Genomic DNA, 19373 nt, shown 5'->3' on the forward strand with positions numbered 1-19373 from the left:
TTACAGATTTCACATGTATAGGCAAACTAAAATTAAAGTCAATGAGTTTATGATCAGAGATACCCGTATCAGAGGAAGAGATGGAGCAAATACCAATCCCTGAGGTACAGATCAAATCGAGGATATGACCATGAGAATGGGTGGGAAAAAGAGCATTCTGAGACAGATTAAAACAATCAAAAACAGACAGTAACTGAGTAGTGTCAGAAAAAACAACATCAACATGTATATAAAAGTCACCAAGCAGGAGAACAGGAGAAGACATGGAGCAGCCGAGGGTTAACAGTTCACTAAGTCGAGATAATTTTTTTTTAAATGGTTTAGGAGGACGATAATAAGAGAGTCAACCTTCAGAACCATGTATTCAAATGTATCGGTGTCATGGAAGTCTAGTTGTGTGATTCGGAAATTATCACCGTAGATGACAGCGAGACCACCCCCTCTGCCATGCAGTCTTGGCCTGGACAAATACTTATATCCATGCAGCGTGAGGATGTTTAACTGCAGGAAGTTGTCTGGAACTTGCCAAATTTCAGTGAGAAACAAAATGTCAAGCGAATTGAAAACGGGTGACCGTGAGATGTTGAGCTTTTCTCCCCCGACTTCTCTCCCGCGATGGCAAAGAAGTAGAGCTCCTTCAGTACAATACGGAAAAAATTGAAAGAGGCAGGCCTGCAGACCTTTCTTCAGTATCCAGCTACTCTGAAGATCGTCATGAAACATGGCGAGACCAAACTAATGCACTCACCGGACAAAGCGCATCAATTCCTGAGCTCCATTCCTGCTCCTCGTTCTCCTGGGATGGACGTGGCATAAGGGTTTGATAATACCAAGTGACTCGACTTCTGATTTTCTGGTCTGGAACTTCATGTGACGATCGGCTACTGGCAGTTCTTCATGTGGCCTAGGAAGCTTTGTGTCACTGATGTGCAGTCTTCGGGGCACATGATGCAATTGTTTGCGTTTGCTTCCTCTTTATAGGAAGTAAACATATCCCCCCCTTTTTTACCCCACTTTATTACTCGTGAATTTGAAATTACTCTATTTTCTTACAATAGGGCTAATAGTGGTGTTCTAGAGAATTGCTTTGGCTGTCATGTTAATGTCACTCACTAAGACAGGGGAGGGCGGCAGGCTGGGGTTTGTTGTCACCCCAGTCTGTAAAAGTTCTAAGGGGTGGGTTTTCTTTATGTTAATAGGTTTTTCAGTGAGGGAGTGGTCTCTTATTGCTGTGACTGACAATAAAACTAAAGGTGTTTTGATAATTGTTAGAAGAAATTTAAATATTTCCATTTTAGACAGAAATGGTGATAATGCTGGCAGAATAGCTTGTATGAAGACTATGGTTGGGAATAGAAAGACAGCATTTCTATCAGTTTACACACTATGCAGGCCAGGTCCAACTTTTTTTCTCAATTATCTACCCATCTCACTGATCTAACAGGCTTTGAGATAGTAATGGGAACAGATATGAACGCTGTAATGTCCAATGAACTTGATAGATCTGGTGACAATTTTTCTTACTCCCAGACTGTTTCTAATGAGCAATCAATGCATAGCCTCTTTTTCATTAGTAGATGCATGGCGATTATTTAACCCCTTCCAAAAAACAGTTTTCTCAGCTAGACACAAATCATATTCACGGATTGACTAAATTTTTGCTTCCTCTTCATCTTTCCCCTTTCTCTTTCAGACCATAGTAGTAATATTTTGAAGCTTTCAATTACCCAGCGACCTTCACGAGCCCCAGATGGTGCTTTAATTCTAATTTATTAAAAGATGAGTTTTTTTGTGATCAATTCAGAAGTAAACTACATGAATTTATTGACATCAATAAAGGCTTGGTAAATGACCCACGGATATTGTGGGCTTCATAAGGAATTTTTCAATATAATTTGCTTCCTTTCGCCAGAAAATTCACCGTAAGAAAATCTCTGACCTGGAATCCAATCTACGATCATTAGAACAGGCAAACCAACACACTTTTTCTGATCGTACGGCAGCTAAAATTTAAACTGTTAGGAAAGAACTTAATTTGTTCTATAGAGAGAGAGATGAATTTCTTATTCAAAGATCCAGACAAAATTATTTTCAAGGTAACAGACCGAGCATTTACTGGCTCTAAGAGTGCGCAATAGTGAAAAATTAGCTAATATTACAGTGGTGAAATCTCAAACCGGTGAGGTTCTGACTGACCAGAAGAGCATAAATGACACTTTTCGTTCCTTCTATTGTGATCTATATAGTTCCAACTCTAAATGTGAACTCACATCTTACACTTATCATCTAATCTTAATCTTCCACATCTGTCAGAATCAGACTCTGAGTCTTTGGATAGGCCTTTATCACTTATTGAATTAGAATAATCGATTAAATTATGAGCAAGGGGAAATCCCCAGACCTAGATGGCATACCAGTTGAGTTCTACTTGACCTTCTGGTCCGATTTGGGGCCACTTATGTTAGATATGATGCAATATTCAATTGATCAAGGATCCTTTCCACAAAATATGAACATGGCCATTATATCTCTCCTATTAAAAAAGATAAAGACTCCACTTTATGTTCTAGTTACCGCCCACATTCTCTAATTGATACAGATGTTAAAATTTATGCAAGTTTTAGCCTGCCACCTAGAAGGCTTTATGACTAAACTTGTTAATCATGATCAAGACTACTTCACATAATCTCCTCATCTAAACAATTGATTTCTCCCGCTGCTATACTTTCTTTAGATGCAATGAAAGCATTCCACCACTTGGAGTGGAACCATCTGTGGCCAGTGCTAGATCACCTAGATTTTAGCTCTAACTTTACAAATATGATTAAAATCCTATATGCTAATCCCTCAGCCACCATTCTTACTGGCCAGATAAGTTCATAATCATTTCTAATTGGAAGAGGCACTCACCAGGGTTATCCTCTGTCACCTTTACTATTTGCTTTATCTCTAGAACCTCTTGCTCAAGCTGTACGTCAGTCAGAACTTATACTACCTATATCCATTAAGAACACTTAACATCACATATCTTTATTTGCAGATGACATATTGCTATTTTTAGACAATCCAGTTCTATCAGTCCCCTACGTTTTAAATTTATTCAATCAGTTTAGTAAACTATCAGGGTATAAAATTAATTGGACGAAGTCATATCTGCTCCCTGGTTTTATTCCAGTGGTGCATTCTTTCACATACTTGGGTGTAGATATCTATCCGTCCTTGCAGGATATTGTCTCAATACATTTGAACAAAAACTTGGCTAAAGTCACCTCAGATCTGGCAAATTGGACGCATCATCTTCTTTCTATGCAACAATATCTGTTGTTAAAATGAACATCCTCGCATTAATTTCTATTCCTCTATGATTCCTTTACCCCCACCTGCTGGCTATTGGAAAAAACTTGATTCAGTAATCTCTCAATATATTTGGAAGGGTAAACACCCCCAAATTAAATTATCTACTTTACAGCACAACAGATCAGATGGTGGCTGGTCTTTTCCCAATTTTAAATTATACACCGACTCCTTTACTCTTCATGCACTGTCAACCTGGTTTAAAACAAATGTGTCAACCTAATGGTTTTATTAATTTCTCCACACAATATAGAGCATTTGGTTTTTGCTGGTGTCTCACTTAGACAATGTAAACTTCGTTTCGGCCCCATCATAACACATTTTATTTCTACTTGGAGAACGGTGACCAGGAAGATAGAGCCAAACTTGAGGTGGCATCGTCATTCACCTTTGTTCCATAATAATAATTTTTTATCGGGTAAAAAGTCCAATAGGTTGCTGAATTTGTCCGCACACTGCAAAATTGACCAAAAAAGGTCTACCAATAATTTTACCTAAAAATCGGGTAAAAATCCATTTTACTGTTCACAATGGGTTAAATGTAAATCCCTTTGGTAACATTTATGATGATAAAGGCCTGAAATCATTTCAAGATATTAAGGCTCTCTTTAACCTTCGCCCCCATTTGGGGCCTCGCAGGTGAAAATAACCTACCTAAATTAAAATGGTAACAGTTCCTGACAAAGTGTGCTTACACAAACAAATTAGGTATCTTTGGAAAGAAGACACTCTGGGCTTTACTATCTATTATCCAGAGTTGATAATGCTCAAATAATAATAAAAAGTTTCAGCATAACTTTTGATAATAATCAAAAGTTATAGACACTGACGTGCCTTGAAAAATATTTTTCCACACTGAATGTTTTTTTTTATTTCATATACAAATACATGAAATAAGTCCTGGAGCAATCCATAAAAGTAATGGGTTGAAAGCCATGTGTCTCATGAGTTCATATTTCAAATTTGAAGAAGATTCCACGAAAAATGAGATTCCTGCAATATTTTTTCTGAAACCATTTATAGTCCCCCCACCCCCCTGTTTGAGGAAAAATAACCAGCAAATTGATTGCAGAATTATACAAACTATTTTAATCATTATACATGTTCCTGCATAGTTTTTCAACTATAAAATAATAGACAGATTTATTTGAGCACAAAAAAAATACAAAAATAATTATTTGAGTAATAAAAAAGGAAAAAAATAGAAAAAAAATGCTTCGTATATAGTATGTATACTGAAGTATTCTGATTTCCAGACATGAAGTGATATTGGCAGACATGGTCATACAGTCAGTAATCACACGCTGATGTGCTTCCATTCAGATGATAATCATACAGATGGGCCATTTAATCAATAATAGCTGATCAATGAATCACAATGATAGCCGTCAGAGTCGGTAATAAACACGCTGATGTCCGTCCATACATATTATAATCATGCAGATACGGCCACATTCCCCACACAATACACACACACACATAAATGTAGAAGAAAAAAAAAAAAGTTTTTTTATGTAAAAAGCAGATCGCTAAGTTACGCCCCGCTCAGATGACAGCGTCATAGGCTGCGACAGAGCTGGCAGGAGGGAGCGCCAAATTCAAATAATCTATATTCCGCTTTTCTGAGACTTTTTTTTCCGTGGACGGTCTCATTCTGTTTGTAAAACTGTATGCTACAACACAGTGTTGTTTTTTTGCTACCAAGACGCTGTTTTTGAGCGTAAATTATTCCATAACAGACGCGAACAATAACTCTCTGAAGAAATGAAACGTAAACAAAGGAATATTCATCCTTATTACAACGTTATTGTTTCGCTGGACTAAAAGGGATGGGATGTTGTTCTGTGGACCCTTACCTCTCTAACTAAACTGGGATTTCAGCAGTGGACGCGTTTGTGGCTCGTTATTACAATGATAAAGGTACGTACGGCTTTTTTACTCTGTGTGTTTGGATGTGTACTGCTTAAACAAATGTAGCAAATACATTCCTTATAAGCTGTCCATCGAAAAACAACGATCTGTCGTCGATGCTTGAGGCTTAGACCTTCAGAAGGATATATAGTTTGTCAAGATTAACTTTGTCCCGTTTCATTTATTCTATTAGAAAACAATGACACATGCAAACAAAGAGCGTTCAGTGCGACGTCGCTCTGGTGAACGTTAACAGGTTAATCTACCAGAAACCTAATTTTTCATGCATCTTTGTATTAGGTCAGCGCTTCGCGCATATGGAGTTCCTTGGGATGTACAATTACCTGTACATGCCCAGCAGAAAGTAATTCTCCCCACTGATAATTCTGTCATTTCTGCTTCAGTTATTTACTCTTTCTCCTCAAACAATCATACAAACCATTATCCATAACAACTATCTGGTGTTATCAGTGGTGGATATCAGTGGTGACTTACAAACTTTATTTTCTGATAAACTTTTACTTTTCTTTTTAAATGATTTTTCTGAATTGGCTCCGTCTCCGCAACAGAGAAACTTACTTTTAGCTGCTCTCACTGCTGCAAAGAAAATGTTAGTCAGTCGCTGGGTTCCTCCCCATTCGATGACCAGATGTGTATGGGGCTTATATTTGCTGGACATTGTTTCTATGGAACTATCTACAGCTTGTATTCATGGAGCAATGACAAAAAAAATTTAGATTGAAAAAAATGTGCCGTGTGTGTACAAAAAAAAAAAAACTGATGGACAAAAATGCATCAATTATTAAGGCCAATTGCGTGGCCCATATTCTGCACAACTGTGGGAGGCATACAAGTGATAAGCTGAGAATTGACATTGAGAACGTAAATCACAAAAGTATACAATCACTTTTCATCTTCAGCTAAACGTGTGCAAGAATTAAAAGATGTGTTTGAGTTTGTGCAACAGGAGTACACCATACTCTTTACAAGAATGTGCCGACAAGGTGGCTAAGCTTGTGGCCTGCTGTCAAGCGCCTACACGATTCCTGGCCAGCTGTCAAAATCTATTTTTTATCTCTTGGAGAAAAGCGTTGTCCATTTAGCTTCCAAGACCTCCGTGGAGCAGCTGAAGCATTAAAAATGAGCTTTAAAACTGGACATGAACCAGTTGTATGATGAATTCGGTGTTCTTTTTCCACACGTAAAAGGAAATAGCAGCAACAACAAATCCTGTTGCATCAAAGTGGACAGCTCTGCTGAAGCACGTTAGTGCCCCAAACATGACAGCTCTGGCATTTTTGGCTTTGAGCATTCCTGTCACCAACGCGTTTGTGGAAAGGGTGTTTTCTCTGATGACGGCTGCGTGGACAGAGACAAGGAACCGCGCAACTGTGGACCTCATAAAAGGTGAACTCCTTGTGAAAGTGAACTACAGCTACACCTGCCAGGAATTCTACAGACATGTAATGAATGAGAAGACCCTACTCGAAGCTGCCAGATCAGACAGAAAATATAAATTCAAGACGCACTGAATCCGGTAAGAACATATTTAATCGCCCATCTTTTTAATGAATTTTATGTGCTTATTTGGAAATGTTCTGTTTAAGGCTTGGATTATTATTTTCACTTTATATTTAGATTGAATAGGTCTAGTACCATAAAACCTGTGCCAAACTGAGTGACATATGTACGTCTGTTAACATAGTGCCATCATTAACTTTTTATAAGGTCTATTATCTTTCCCTTGTGTCCCGCAAAATCACATTGGCTTTCCTGCAACAGAGCAATAGTCTGGTGTCACCCTACTCACTGTCCGGGACCGCGATTGTTATTTGAAAAGGTTAACTTTAACGGACGAAACCAGATTGGCCGACCTGCACACACTTTCACTCAAAGGATGGACGATCTGACAGGATTACCTCCGGTTGAGTGACTCACATTTAACGTATATAGTTAAGACAAACTCACTGTGTCTATCTAGTTATGAAGATGTATGTATATTTAAATTTCAGCAGGCAACTATATTTACAGCTACATTATTATTCCAGCCACAATTAATCACAACAATGTATATACAATTGCATATGATTAAGCATATAAATCAGTCAGTTTGTTGTTTTACACACATGCAAACTGAAATTTCATACACGACATAGAGAGATGCATAATAAATCTTTAGACACACCCATAACTATAAAAGACAATACTTTATTTAACCTTTTCTGATAAGAAGTGCAACTGCAAATGCGAGCATTTTTGACTATCATTTCTGTCCAGCCCGCTCGTTTTATCTCGTTTAACCACAGCTGTCGTCGTTTTTTTGTCTGGCAGTGGCATCAGGTATGCCTTAATTGGAGCCTCTACAACATCGATTCAGGCACCCAACATCACAACAAGATGATATTTTAAGCTCCCTGTATAGCCGAATCAGCGCTGATTTGAATTGGCCACCTCCAGTTTTCGCTTTGTTTTTCCTCCAGCTAGCGCTGTGACATAATTGTGACGTTGGCCCTAAAAGGATCTATACAAGGGTATCGGATCCGACTGTTAGAAGATATTAAAATAAATGTTATAATCATAAAAAAAAAAAATATTTAGTTAAACACGGCATATTTGCTCAGTGATAACTAGAAAAAAAGATAGGCTATATAACCATAGACATAACGATCAGTAACTGTACAAACTTCCGGTTTAAGCCTGCCTACTTTCAGTTTTATCCGAATACAGATAAAGATATAAATAACTGTGTGATAAAACAAACTTTGTCATCTGATGTCATCTGATCGTTCATCTGATGTCATCTTTACCATAAACGCTAAATACAATGCATTTCACCTTAGTTTTTGAGGTAACCGTATGTCAGGATATAGGATCAGTAGATCTAAGACAGATTCTTAAATTTGTAATCCCACAATGCCAAGTGTTTGTGTGGAGTGTGGAAGCTATTAAGCGTGTTTACTGAATGACATGGAGGCTGACATTCACTGGCATTTTCTCCTGATATCAGTGGAAACAAAATACGCTGTTATTTTTGCACATGCAGATGAAGAATAATACATTAGAAACATTAAAGTGTTTGTGTACACTCACAATGTCAATAAAATAATAATATTGTAAAATAAAGAACAGGATGCACTTTCTGTCGTCTCGGTCTCTGTGAACTGGAGCATTTCACAAAAATGAACTGAAACTCAGCATACAGCCTATAAACTACTTGACTCACAGAAATGAGAAACATATCTACAGAAAGTTAAAAATGTGTACTTTTAAACGAACAAATTCAAAACAAAACTCTTTCATTATGTAATTTGTATTAAAGGTGAATTTCTGAAAGTTCATCCACTATACTGCAGAGATACTATACTGATAAGTCAGCATGGTCAGCTTCATCTTTGTAGTCGACACTGTCTCAAAAAACACTAGTTTAATAAATAATTATAATATCTCCTTGCTATTTTTTTCTGACATACCTTTAATCAGAGACAGCACTAATAAAAACACTGTAATGAGTTCTATGTTAGAAAATAATTGAAACATCAAGACATTAATTTAGCACTCCAATCTTGTCAGTTAGTTATCTGTTAACAAGCGTCAGTTGTCGATAAGGGAAAAAAACCCCCAAAAAACAAAAATGAGCATCCCTAGTTGCTAGCATGTTTTATCGTGTCTAACATGTTCATAGCATATTTTAGCACATTGCTAGCCTGTTTTAGCATGCTTTAGCATGTTGCAATAGATACGCAAAGAACCGCTTCTACAGGTGCATCTCAAAAAATGTGAATATCGTGAAAAATTTACAAGTAAAAAAATTTTAAAAGTTTGTTTTAATTTTGATGATTAGAGCTTACAGCCCATGAAATTCAAAAATCCAGCAGTGTTTCCCATACACTGATTTATTTGTGGCGCCAGCCACAATATCAAAACTGACCGCCACAAATAGATTTACCAAAAGGCTTTAACTTTGATGAATAAACAAACGCTCCAAAATCAAAACCCAGTGTGGGTGTTTTTATATCACTGTATTTCTGAAGGAAACCAACTGTCTTCAGAAAATTTTGGATGTCATTTTCATTTCATCTTGCATGCAATGTCTGATAAAGCAGCGTTTGTGAGTGGAGCACTGCTTTGTTTACGGCTGTTATCGGGGAAACCTCGATCTCTACCATTCCAACAGTGCCTCCTGCTGGCAGAGAATGAATTTGCATATATATGCTGCCACAATTAGAGTGCAAGTCCATGGGAATCACTGTCCAGTGTCTCAAAATATTAGAATATTTACATTTGAGGTTCATTAAATGACCACAATAATGGGGAAGACTGCTGACTTGGCAATGGTCCAGAAGACAATCATTGAAACCCTCCACAAAGAGGGTAAGTCACAGAAGGTAATTTCTGATTACTGAAAGGGGTGGCTGTTCACAGAGCACTGTATCAAAGCATATTAAATGCAAAGTTGACTAGAAGGAAGAACTTGGGTAGGAAAAGGTGCAAAAACAACAGGGATGACCGCAAGCTTGAGAATACTGTCAAGCAAAGCTGATTCAAACACTTGGGAGAGCTTCACAAGGAGTGGACTGAAGCTGGAGTCAGCGCATCAAGAGTCACCACGCTCAGAAATCTTCTGAAAAGGGCTACCAAGCCACCAACTCTGCTACCAAGCTATCGCCTCTGGGTTGCTTATTTGGGGACACTTCATTTCCAGCGATATCGTCGACCTGATTGCAAAGACACTATTTAAACTGAACTGAGCTGGATGATGACATCATTGAATTCAATAATGAAATGCCTTTAACGAAAAATCTTTTTTTTTTTCTTTTCTCTTTTCATTTTACATTATTGACACACTATTTTCCTTTTTTTTGATATTGTGCAGTTGCTTTGACACAATTTACATTGTAAAAAGCGCTATATAAATAAAGGTGACTTGACTTGACTTCTCAGAAGCATCTTACCTGGGCTAAGAAGAAAAAGAACTGGACTGTTGCTCAGTGGTCCAAAGTCCGCTTTTCAGATAAGAGTAAATTTTGTATTTCATTTGAAAATCAAGGTCTGGAGTCTGAAGGAAGACAGAAGAGGCACAGAATCCAAGATGCTTGAAGTCCAGTGTGAAGTTTCCTAAGTCAGTGATGATTTGGGGTGCCATGATGTCTGCTGGTGTTGGTCCATTGTGTTTTATCAAGTCCAAAGTCAATTCAGCTGTCTACCAGGAGATTTGGGAGCACTTTACATTTACATTTAATCATTTTGCAAATGCTTTTATCCAAAGCGACTTACAAATGAGGAGAACAATAGAAGCAATCAGACCAACGAGAGAGCAACGGTATACCAGTGCTGTGACAAGTCTCAGTCTAGCACAGTACACATACAAGGTAGCTAGGTTTTTTTATTTTAGAATGGAAAAGAATAGAACAATAGAATTGAATAGGTAAGTGCTAGTATTTGTTTGTCAGGTGTATTTTTTTGAAAATGGTCAAAGACCAGTATTGAGATTCCACCACCTGGAAACAGTCCAGGAAAAGGTCTGTGAGTGATTTTGTGCCAATTTGGGATGGCACCACAAGACGTCATGCACTTGCAGAACGCAAGCTTCTGGAGGGCGCATAAATTTGAACTAGCGAGTTTAGGTACACTGGTGCAACGCCAGTTGTCTTGTAGGCAAACATCAGTACCTTGAATTTGATGTGAACAGCTACTGGTAGCCAGTGTAAACTGATGAAGAGAGGTGTAACGTGAGCTTTTTTTTTTGGCTCGTTAAATACCACTCTCGCTGCTGCATTCTGGATCAGTTGCAGAGGCTTGATAGTACATGCGGGAAGGCCCGCCAAGACAGCATCACAATAGTCCAGTCTGGAGAGAACAAGAGCTTGGACAAGGAGTTGTGCAGCTTGCTCTGATAGGAAGAGTATAATCTTCCTAATGTTGTATAAGGCAAATCTGCAGGACCGGGCCGTTGTAGCAATATGGTCTGTGAAGCTTAAGTGCTCCTCCATCACAACTCCAAGGGTCCTGGCTGTCCTGGAAGGAGTAATGGTTGAAGAACTCAGCTGTATAGAGAAGTTGTGATGAAGTGCTGGGTTGGCCAATACCACGAGGAGTTCTGTCTTAGGAAGGTTGAGTTGAAGGTGATGGTCCTTCATCCAGCTAAAAAAGTCTCTCAGACAGGATGCAATGCGAACAGCTACCATCGGATCATCTGGTTGGAATGAGAAGTAGAGTTGAGTCATCAGCATAGCAGTGATAAGAAAAGCCATGCTTCTGATTGACAGATCCTAATGATGACATGTACATGGAGAAGAGAAGAGGTCCAAGCACTGAGCCTTGAGGAACCCCAGTAGTAAGAAGTTGTGATTTAGAAACCTCACCCCTCCAAGACACCCTGAAAGACCTACCCCTGAGAGGTAAGACTTGAACCACAGGAGTGCGGTTCCTGAGATGCCCATCTTTGAGGGTGGACAGGAGGATCTGGTGGTTAACTGTGTCAAAAACAGCAGACAGATCCAGCAAGATGAGTACTGAGGATTTGGAAGCTGCCCTTGCCAGTCTCAGGGCTTCAGTAACCGAGAGCAGGGCAGTCTCAGTTGAGTGGCTGCTTTTGAAGCCAGATTGGTTGTTGTCCAGGAGGTTGTTCTGTGCAATGAAAATAGAGAGTTGGTTGAACAACTCGCTCAAGTGTCTTTGCAATGAATGGAAGTAGGGATGTAGCTTTCTAAAAGTGCTGGATTTAGAGAGGGTTTCTTAAGCAGTGGGGTTACTCGAGCCTGCTTAAATGCTTGTGGGAAATGTACCAGTGTGAAGATAGGTGTTGATAATGTGCGTAAGCGCAGGTATGACTGAAGAAGAAATGGCCTGAAGGAGGTGAGTGGGGATAGGATCAAGTGGAAAGGTAGTAGGATGATTGGAAAGGATAAGTTTAGAAACGTCCGTCTCCGAGAGTGGAGATAGAGTGTGTATTTATTGTTACGACGTTATCATCGGTTTGTGGTGTGGGGAATTGGTCACTAATGTTTCTTGTTTTATTTATGAAGAATTTTGTAAAGTCATCAGCTGTAAGAGTTGATGGAGGAGGGGGAGGAGGACAGAGAAGAGAAGAGAAAGTTTTGAAAAGTGTGCGAGAGTCAGAACAGTTGTTAATTTTGTTGTGGTAGTATCGTTTTAGCAGTGGAGACATTTGCAGAGAAGGAAGAGAGGAGTGACTGATACACACTAAGGTCGGTAGAGATTTTTTTATTTGCGCCATTTCCTCTCTGCAGCCCTGAGGGGTAGTGCGTGCTGGTCTGGATGAAAGGGGGCAAAAGTTGTCTAAGCAAGATGTTGGAGTGGAGCAGAGTTTCGGTAGCACTGTTTGTTTCCAGTACTGAAAACTGAGAGGGTGAAGGAAGTGAGGATGAAACCATAGAGGATAGGCGAGAGGGAGGTAGTGAGCGTAGGCTACGTCGAAAGGTGACCTGTGGAGGAGTGTGTGCTGTGTCAGGAGTTAGTGTGAGGTTAGAAGTGATGAGGAAGTGGTCTGAGGTGTGTAATCGAGAAACTAAAGTGTTGTCAGTGGAGTGTAGATGAGGTTCAGTTGGTTACCTGATTTATGAATTGCCGTAGTCAGCTGCAGGGCTCGCAAAATTTCAAAATCCCGGGCAGGTACTCTTCATATTTTGGTAGCCCGAAAAATTAATTTAACTAGCCCAAATAAAGACCATAAATGTCAATCAAAAACATTTTCAATACACAAATATCAACGAATATCAAGGAAAGAGTTTTATTTTACTATTTACAAGGTATCTGCAGAATTCTTAAAAATCTATTTAAGGCAATTTGAAAAATTATTTCTTATACCATTTAATGTATTTAATGCTGTCTAAGGCCTTAAAAACTCTTCAATTTAGTTGTATCAAATTTAAGGACCTGTGGGAGTAATGTTCCCTCTAATTATTTTTTCTTGCTGAGCAATACTTTTCTTTATTGGGCGGACATTTTGGGCACCTGAGCAAAAACATTCTTTATACCAGACCTGTACAGCATGCACACAAAAAAGTGTGTAAATTTTAATTTTAATGTGCTATTTATATTTGATTTGACCCTTGATGCAACTAAATGATGCAGATTTTAGGTTACCTGAGAAAACATTTTTACTGTACAATACACTGCAGTTCAAAAGTTTGGATAAATAAAGTTTTTAAAGAAATTTCTTATGCTCATCAAGGCTGTATCTATTTGATAAAAAAATACTGATTATTTCACAAAATAATATTGTGAAATATTATTTCAATTTAAAATGTTTTCTATTTTAATATACTTTAAAATTGTATTAATTCCTGTGAAGCAAAGCAGTATTTTCAGTGTCACATGATCCTTTAGAAATCATTCTAATACGCTGATTTTTAATCAGTGTTGGAAACAGTTGTACTGCTTTTTTATTTTATTTTATATATACTGTATTTTTTGGGACCAGTGGTATTTAAAAAAAAAAAAAGTTAAAAAGAACAGTGTTTAGTGTTTTCTTTCATTTTTAAATATACTTTTAAAAAGTTTAAAGAAAGTTAAACTTTATTCAGCAAGGATGTGTTAAATGGATAAAATTGATAGTAAAAACTTGTTAGAAAATATTTATATTTTGAATAAATGCTGTACTTTTAAACTTTTTATTAATCAAAGAAAAAAGTAACAGGTTCCAAAAAATTTTTGGAAATTTTTGATCAGCTTTGATCACAGGAATAAATGCTATTTTAAAGTATAGGTGTTAAAATAGGAAACCAATATTAGAAATTGCAATAATATTTCACTATATCACTGTTTTTTCTGTATTTTTGAAATTAATACAGCCTTGATGAGCAAGAGACTCAAAGTCAAAGACTCAAAAACAAGGTCAATTATTTATCAGGTTTATAATATAGCCCTAACATAATATATTATAAAAACAAACTATTTAAATTGATAGAATAGAATAGAATACAAACTGAAGCAAAACTTAAGCTGAGATCTGTAAATTAAATATATAAAAAAACGTGAACATATGAATTCTTCTATAGCTATCTAAACATCGATATGAAGTACAGTTTGTACAATACACTTGTGTGTGACTATACATGTTTCAGAGTTCTGTTACCGTACTTTGCCCATCCTCCGCTATTTCCAACACTTAATCAAGCCACTCTTCTTTAATACATGAGGACGTTTTATTTCACGTCATTGCGTTTGCGTTGTCTCTCGTGTTGAACGCACCGCAACCATTGAAGTATTCAGTTTCTACAGCGACTCATTTGGTGCACATCGTTCTATTTCTATGAAACCTGTAAACCGCATTCTGTAAACCGAAACAGTTCTAACTCTGTCGTGACATCAGCTCTATAGCAATTTTGCGAGCCCTGAGCTGGAGTTTTTCTAGGTGGATGTTGAAGTCACCGAGCAGTACTAGAGGAGTACTGTCCTCAAGAAAGTTTGATAGTAACACATCCAACTCCTCCAAGAAGTTACCGAGTTGACCTGGGGGATGATAAACTACAAAGTGGATTTTAACAGGGTGGGTAATAGTAATTGCCAGTGGCGGTTGCTGGTCTTTCAAAGAGGGGAAGCTCATTTTCGGCCTACATCATAAAAATTGTCCATTTATTTATACGTAAATTCTGCCATCGTGTGCAGTTTGCTAGCTGGCTAGTTCACCGCTTGGCCTACTGTATGAATGAATGAATGAACAAACGATCTAAAAAAACATTAAACTCGACGGAGGAAATGTGGGAATTAGGTTAAACTGAAACAAGGAATGTGGTGTATAATTGTGTGAAATGTATAATGAAAATTGGCCAGCAATTTCGCCAAGCAAATATCAAGAAATAGGTTGCAGCAGTTTGTCTTTTGACTACACTTGCAAAGTCCACTATGGGACTGAGCTCGAATCAGTGTTGCCAACTTCTTTCGATGGAAAGTAGCTAAAGCCAGTTTGAAAAGTCGCTAAATGTCGCCAGATGACGTCATGCGCTAATTAGCATATTCATTACGTCATCGCGTCATATTGCCTTTTACATTTGTTTGTCTCTCTGTGCTCATACTGTATTTTAATGCAGCCAAATTCTCAATAAAACTGTTCTCCTTTATATATTTTACTGTTTATGTTGTCAGTCAACGGGATAAATATGAAATAGTGAATGAAACGCAGCCCTTTAAGAATACATAACCAGCTCTCCCTTCCAAGAAGTTAGTCTGCACAAAAATCCTAATTTATAATCGAGCCGTCGTCTGATGAAATCAAATAATACACACAAGATAAGACAAGACAATTCCTGTGCTGTGATTTCGGCTATATTTGCATGTAAAATTAGAGAAGCAACATAATATCTATTTGAACTGAACTGAATATCTCAGCCGCTCACTGAACAGAGAAAGAGGTGCGTGCGCGCTGACCTCGCGCCGTTGCGGCAGTACCAGCGATCACAGAGACTCGATAAGGTTTGTCGCTAGATTTGTCGCTAGTCACTTTTGGGGAAAAGATCGCTAGGGTGGTCTGAAAAGTCACTAGGGTGGTCTGAAAAGTCGCTAAATTGGCAACACTGGCTCGAATAGCTTCAGCATCAGCGACTTCTTATAGGATCGCTGTCAATCAAAAGGAGATGCAGTCTTTCGACAAATCCTTCAATTATCACGCAGAAGCCCGGAGTCCAGCCCCGCCCACTCCTCCATTCACCCCCAGAGACGCTGAGCGTCCGGGGGCGGGACATAGTCGCAGCATTTATCCAATGACCGTCTAGTTTTGAAGCACTGAAAAAAACTGTTCAAAGCAGCCCCATTGAAGTCAATGGACGCTGGGCTTCAACAGGCAAATACACTGATGCTTCGGGAATATATGAGAAGGTAATCGAGTCACCTGCTATATGTAGCTGATTCTGAACGAACTCGTCTTCGAGATGAACGTGTTCTAACGCAGTTTTAATCAATAAAATGTTAACACAATAGTACATGTTTGACCATTAATTTTTTAACATTATAGGGGAAGCCGAGCTTCCCTTGCAGTCTTAAAGAAATCCCCACTGGTAATTGCATATGATTTAAATGAACTGTTGCCTGTTAGAGATGTAGAAGATCAAATTTCCATTAATTTGAGATAAGTAGACAAGTACCTCCACCCCTCCCAATCGCACGAGGGGTGTGGGAAAAAGTGAAATTAGTGGAGAGGGCTGCAGGAGTGGCAGTGTCCTCGGATTTGATCCAAGTCTCAGTTAGGGCCATGAGGTTGAGACCAGAATGAGTAGCAACAGAAGAAATAAATTCTGCTTTGTTTACAGGAGACTGGCAGTTCCAGAGACCAATTGGAATAGAGAGTAAAGTAGTAGAGGACATAGGGAAAGGCTTGGGATCATTAGGATTGGCCTGGCTCCAACGTGCAGAGCGTGCTTTCCGAGTGTTAGTTGTAATAGTAGAGATTTGAAAGCACATAGTGAGTAAAATTGACTAAACAAGTATATGAGAACAAGCTGTACAAAAAGTAAAGAAAAGGGAGAAAAGCAATACTCAAGTGCCTTGTTGGTGTCCTTGCTCGGTGGAGTTGCGCAGGTAGAGTCAATGGTCTTTACACTCGTCGGTCTTCACATGAGGAGGGCTTCACGCGAGGGCTACCTTGGTAAACTAACCAATTTTATACTTGGCTGATTACTCGTTATTGAAGTCAGCTGGCCACGCTTACTACTAAGCAAACCGAAACTTGAGCACACGTTTACAACGGTAGACACAGTAAACAAAACAATGTTTCCTAGCAATGACAACAGTGTTAAACTAAACGAATGAGAACAAACTAATGAGAACTTTATGCTTCCATCTGCTGACAAGCTTTATGGTGATGCTGATTTCCTTTTCCAGCAGGACTTTAGCACATTGCCCACAGTGACAAAACAACTTCCAAGTGGTTTGCTGACCATGAAATTACTGTGCTTGATTGGCCAGCCAACATGCCTGACCTCAACTCCATATGGAATCTATGGGATATTTTCAAGAGAAAGATGAGAAACAGTCGATCCAACAATAGAGACGAGCTGAAGGCTCAATAGTGCCTCAGCAATGCCACAGTCTGATCGCTTCCATGCCACACCTCACTGATGCTGTAATTTGTGCTGAAGGTGCCCAAACCAAGTATTGAGTGCATAAATGAACATACTTTAAAGAACTTGAACTTTTCTGTTTTGCAAATCCTTTTTTTCATTGATCTTTGGAAATATTCAAATATTTTGAGATACTCCATGTTTTACTTTCATGAGCTGTAATCTCTAATCATCAAAATTAAAACAAATATGAAAGGTTCACTTTTTGAAATAAGTTACAAAAAAATTACTTTTTCACGATATTCAAATTTCTTGAGATGCACCTATATGTACTGCAAGAAAAGTTGGTGATTAAAATTTTCAGTATTAAAAAGTACCCATTTTTGACTTATGGTCAAATAAGGGGAAAATATGAATGGCGCAAATGCATTTTTATTTCTATTTTAAAATACGTTTTACCATTTCTAAATAATAAATAATGATAAGCTATGAAAAAACAAACAGAAGTTGAATAAAGTCATACATACATTACAGTAGATTCGTTTCTGCACTCCGTAGCGAAGCACAAGCACATCAAAGGACTGGTCTAGAACTCCCATGACCATAGCTTCTGAATCCAAAGGACCACACTCCTACCAGCATCAGCACATTCATGAATAAATGGTTCAGCTGTGTTTACCAACATCATTTTTGCCTTGGCAGATTAACAACATTTGGCAGATCAACAACAACTATGCTCACATGATCAAGGGCAAAATGTATGTGTTATTAATATTTACACATACAGAAGATTTTTACCCTATGTGCAAGCTGTTCAAATGATAAATAAAACCTGATCTTTTTCTATAACACGTACCTTAACAAAGACAGCAAAGAAAAGTTCAGAGCTCATCTCCTGGACTCTCTTTGAAGCAGTCTTCCTGTCGTTGCAGTGGGACGCCAGTTTGCATACTTCCTCTAATGAGAGACTCAATGGTGGTCCACAGTCTGTAACGGCACAGATATAATTAATATGAGGCTTCAAATAGAACCATTACCAAGCAATGAACTTCATGTATGAACTGTAAGTTGCAACCAGTTGTAATGCTTTTATGAACTAAATCGAATATTGAATAATAAACAAAACAATAAAAATAAAAATAGAGGGCGGAGCTTGATTTCAGCACACCTCCTCACCGCCTCTTCATTTCATGTTCATGTAAAATCAAGCTATCTTGTTTTGTTTATTGCTGAAACCATGGCCCACAAAGATGTGTTGGGATCTCATTGTGAAGTGGTACTAAATAGGAGAAGGGAATAAAGGTATTTCCAAAACATTAGATGTGCCATGGAATACTATGAGGGCCATCATCAACAAGTGGAGCCAATGGGGCACCATAATGACATTCCAAAGGGCTGCTTCTCTTCAGCTGGGACTAGGGAAGTATTCAAGATAGAAGGAATCATGCATCGTGCCAAATACCAGACTATTCTCGCACAAAATCTGGAGACCTCCATTAAGGAATTTCATCTTTCAGCACAAAAATAATCTAAAACACAAACTTAAGTCAACAAAAGTCACATCCTCATTATCATCATCCTGCACATGCTAAACTGTGTTCACAGTGTTGACTCCATTCACCGCATTCCAGTCCAGAGTGTGGAAGTGTTGCATAGTGGAAGTGTAGTATGGCTCTCACTAAAGAACAGGCAGCAGGACATTGAAAACCCATAGTGGAGCTCGAGCAGTGTCAACTACTAGCCACATGCAATCGCTTAACAGTAGAGTAACTCACTAAGGGAGGCAGCCAGTAGACGGTGCACTATGACATCAACATAGCGTCGTATAGGTGAAGTGAAGTGTGTGTAGAGAGGAACATTCAGAGCATAATGACGGAAGGAATTCTCGTCCTTCAGAGCTCCAGTACAGAAATACGACGCCATCTAAACAGAACCACAACATCAAATAATTTTTATTAGATCACAAGATGTTCAGCAGAGGTCACTACTGCTTCATTTCTAAAAATCTGAAAGAATATCTTGCTCTACATCTGGTGGAAACATACAGTAAAATAGCAGAATGGAAGAACAGAATGTATATTTAAAATATTG

General features: G+C 38.4%; 1 protein-coding gene across 3 annotated transcripts in view; it reads right to left on the reverse strand.

Moving 5' to 3' along the window:
- dis3l2 (DIS3 like 3'-5' exoribonuclease 2) overlaps positions 1-19373 on the reverse strand; it is a 123973-nt gene that overhangs the window by 18019 nt on the left and 86581 nt on the right. For 2 of the 3 annotated variants that reach the window (XM_079379731.1, XM_079379730.1), the window contains exons 17-19: positions 19058-19205; positions 18139-18269; positions 17810-17914 (exon numbers count right to left, since the gene is read on the reverse strand). In XM_079379731.1, coding sequence (XP_079235857.1) covers positions 17810-17914; positions 18139-18269; positions 19058-19205 — 384 coding nt within the window. Of the gene's footprint in view, positions 1-884; positions 905-17809; positions 17915-18138; positions 18270-19057; positions 19206-19373 lie in introns of those variants that run through there. The other variant, XM_079379732.1, reaches the window with a different exon arrangement.

The sequence above is a fragment of the Barbus barbus genome, assembly GCF_936440315.1.
Source record: "Barbus barbus genome assembly, chromosome: 26".
Taxonomy (NCBI): Eukaryota; Metazoa; Chordata; class Actinopteri; order Cypriniformes; family Cyprinidae; genus Barbus; species Barbus barbus.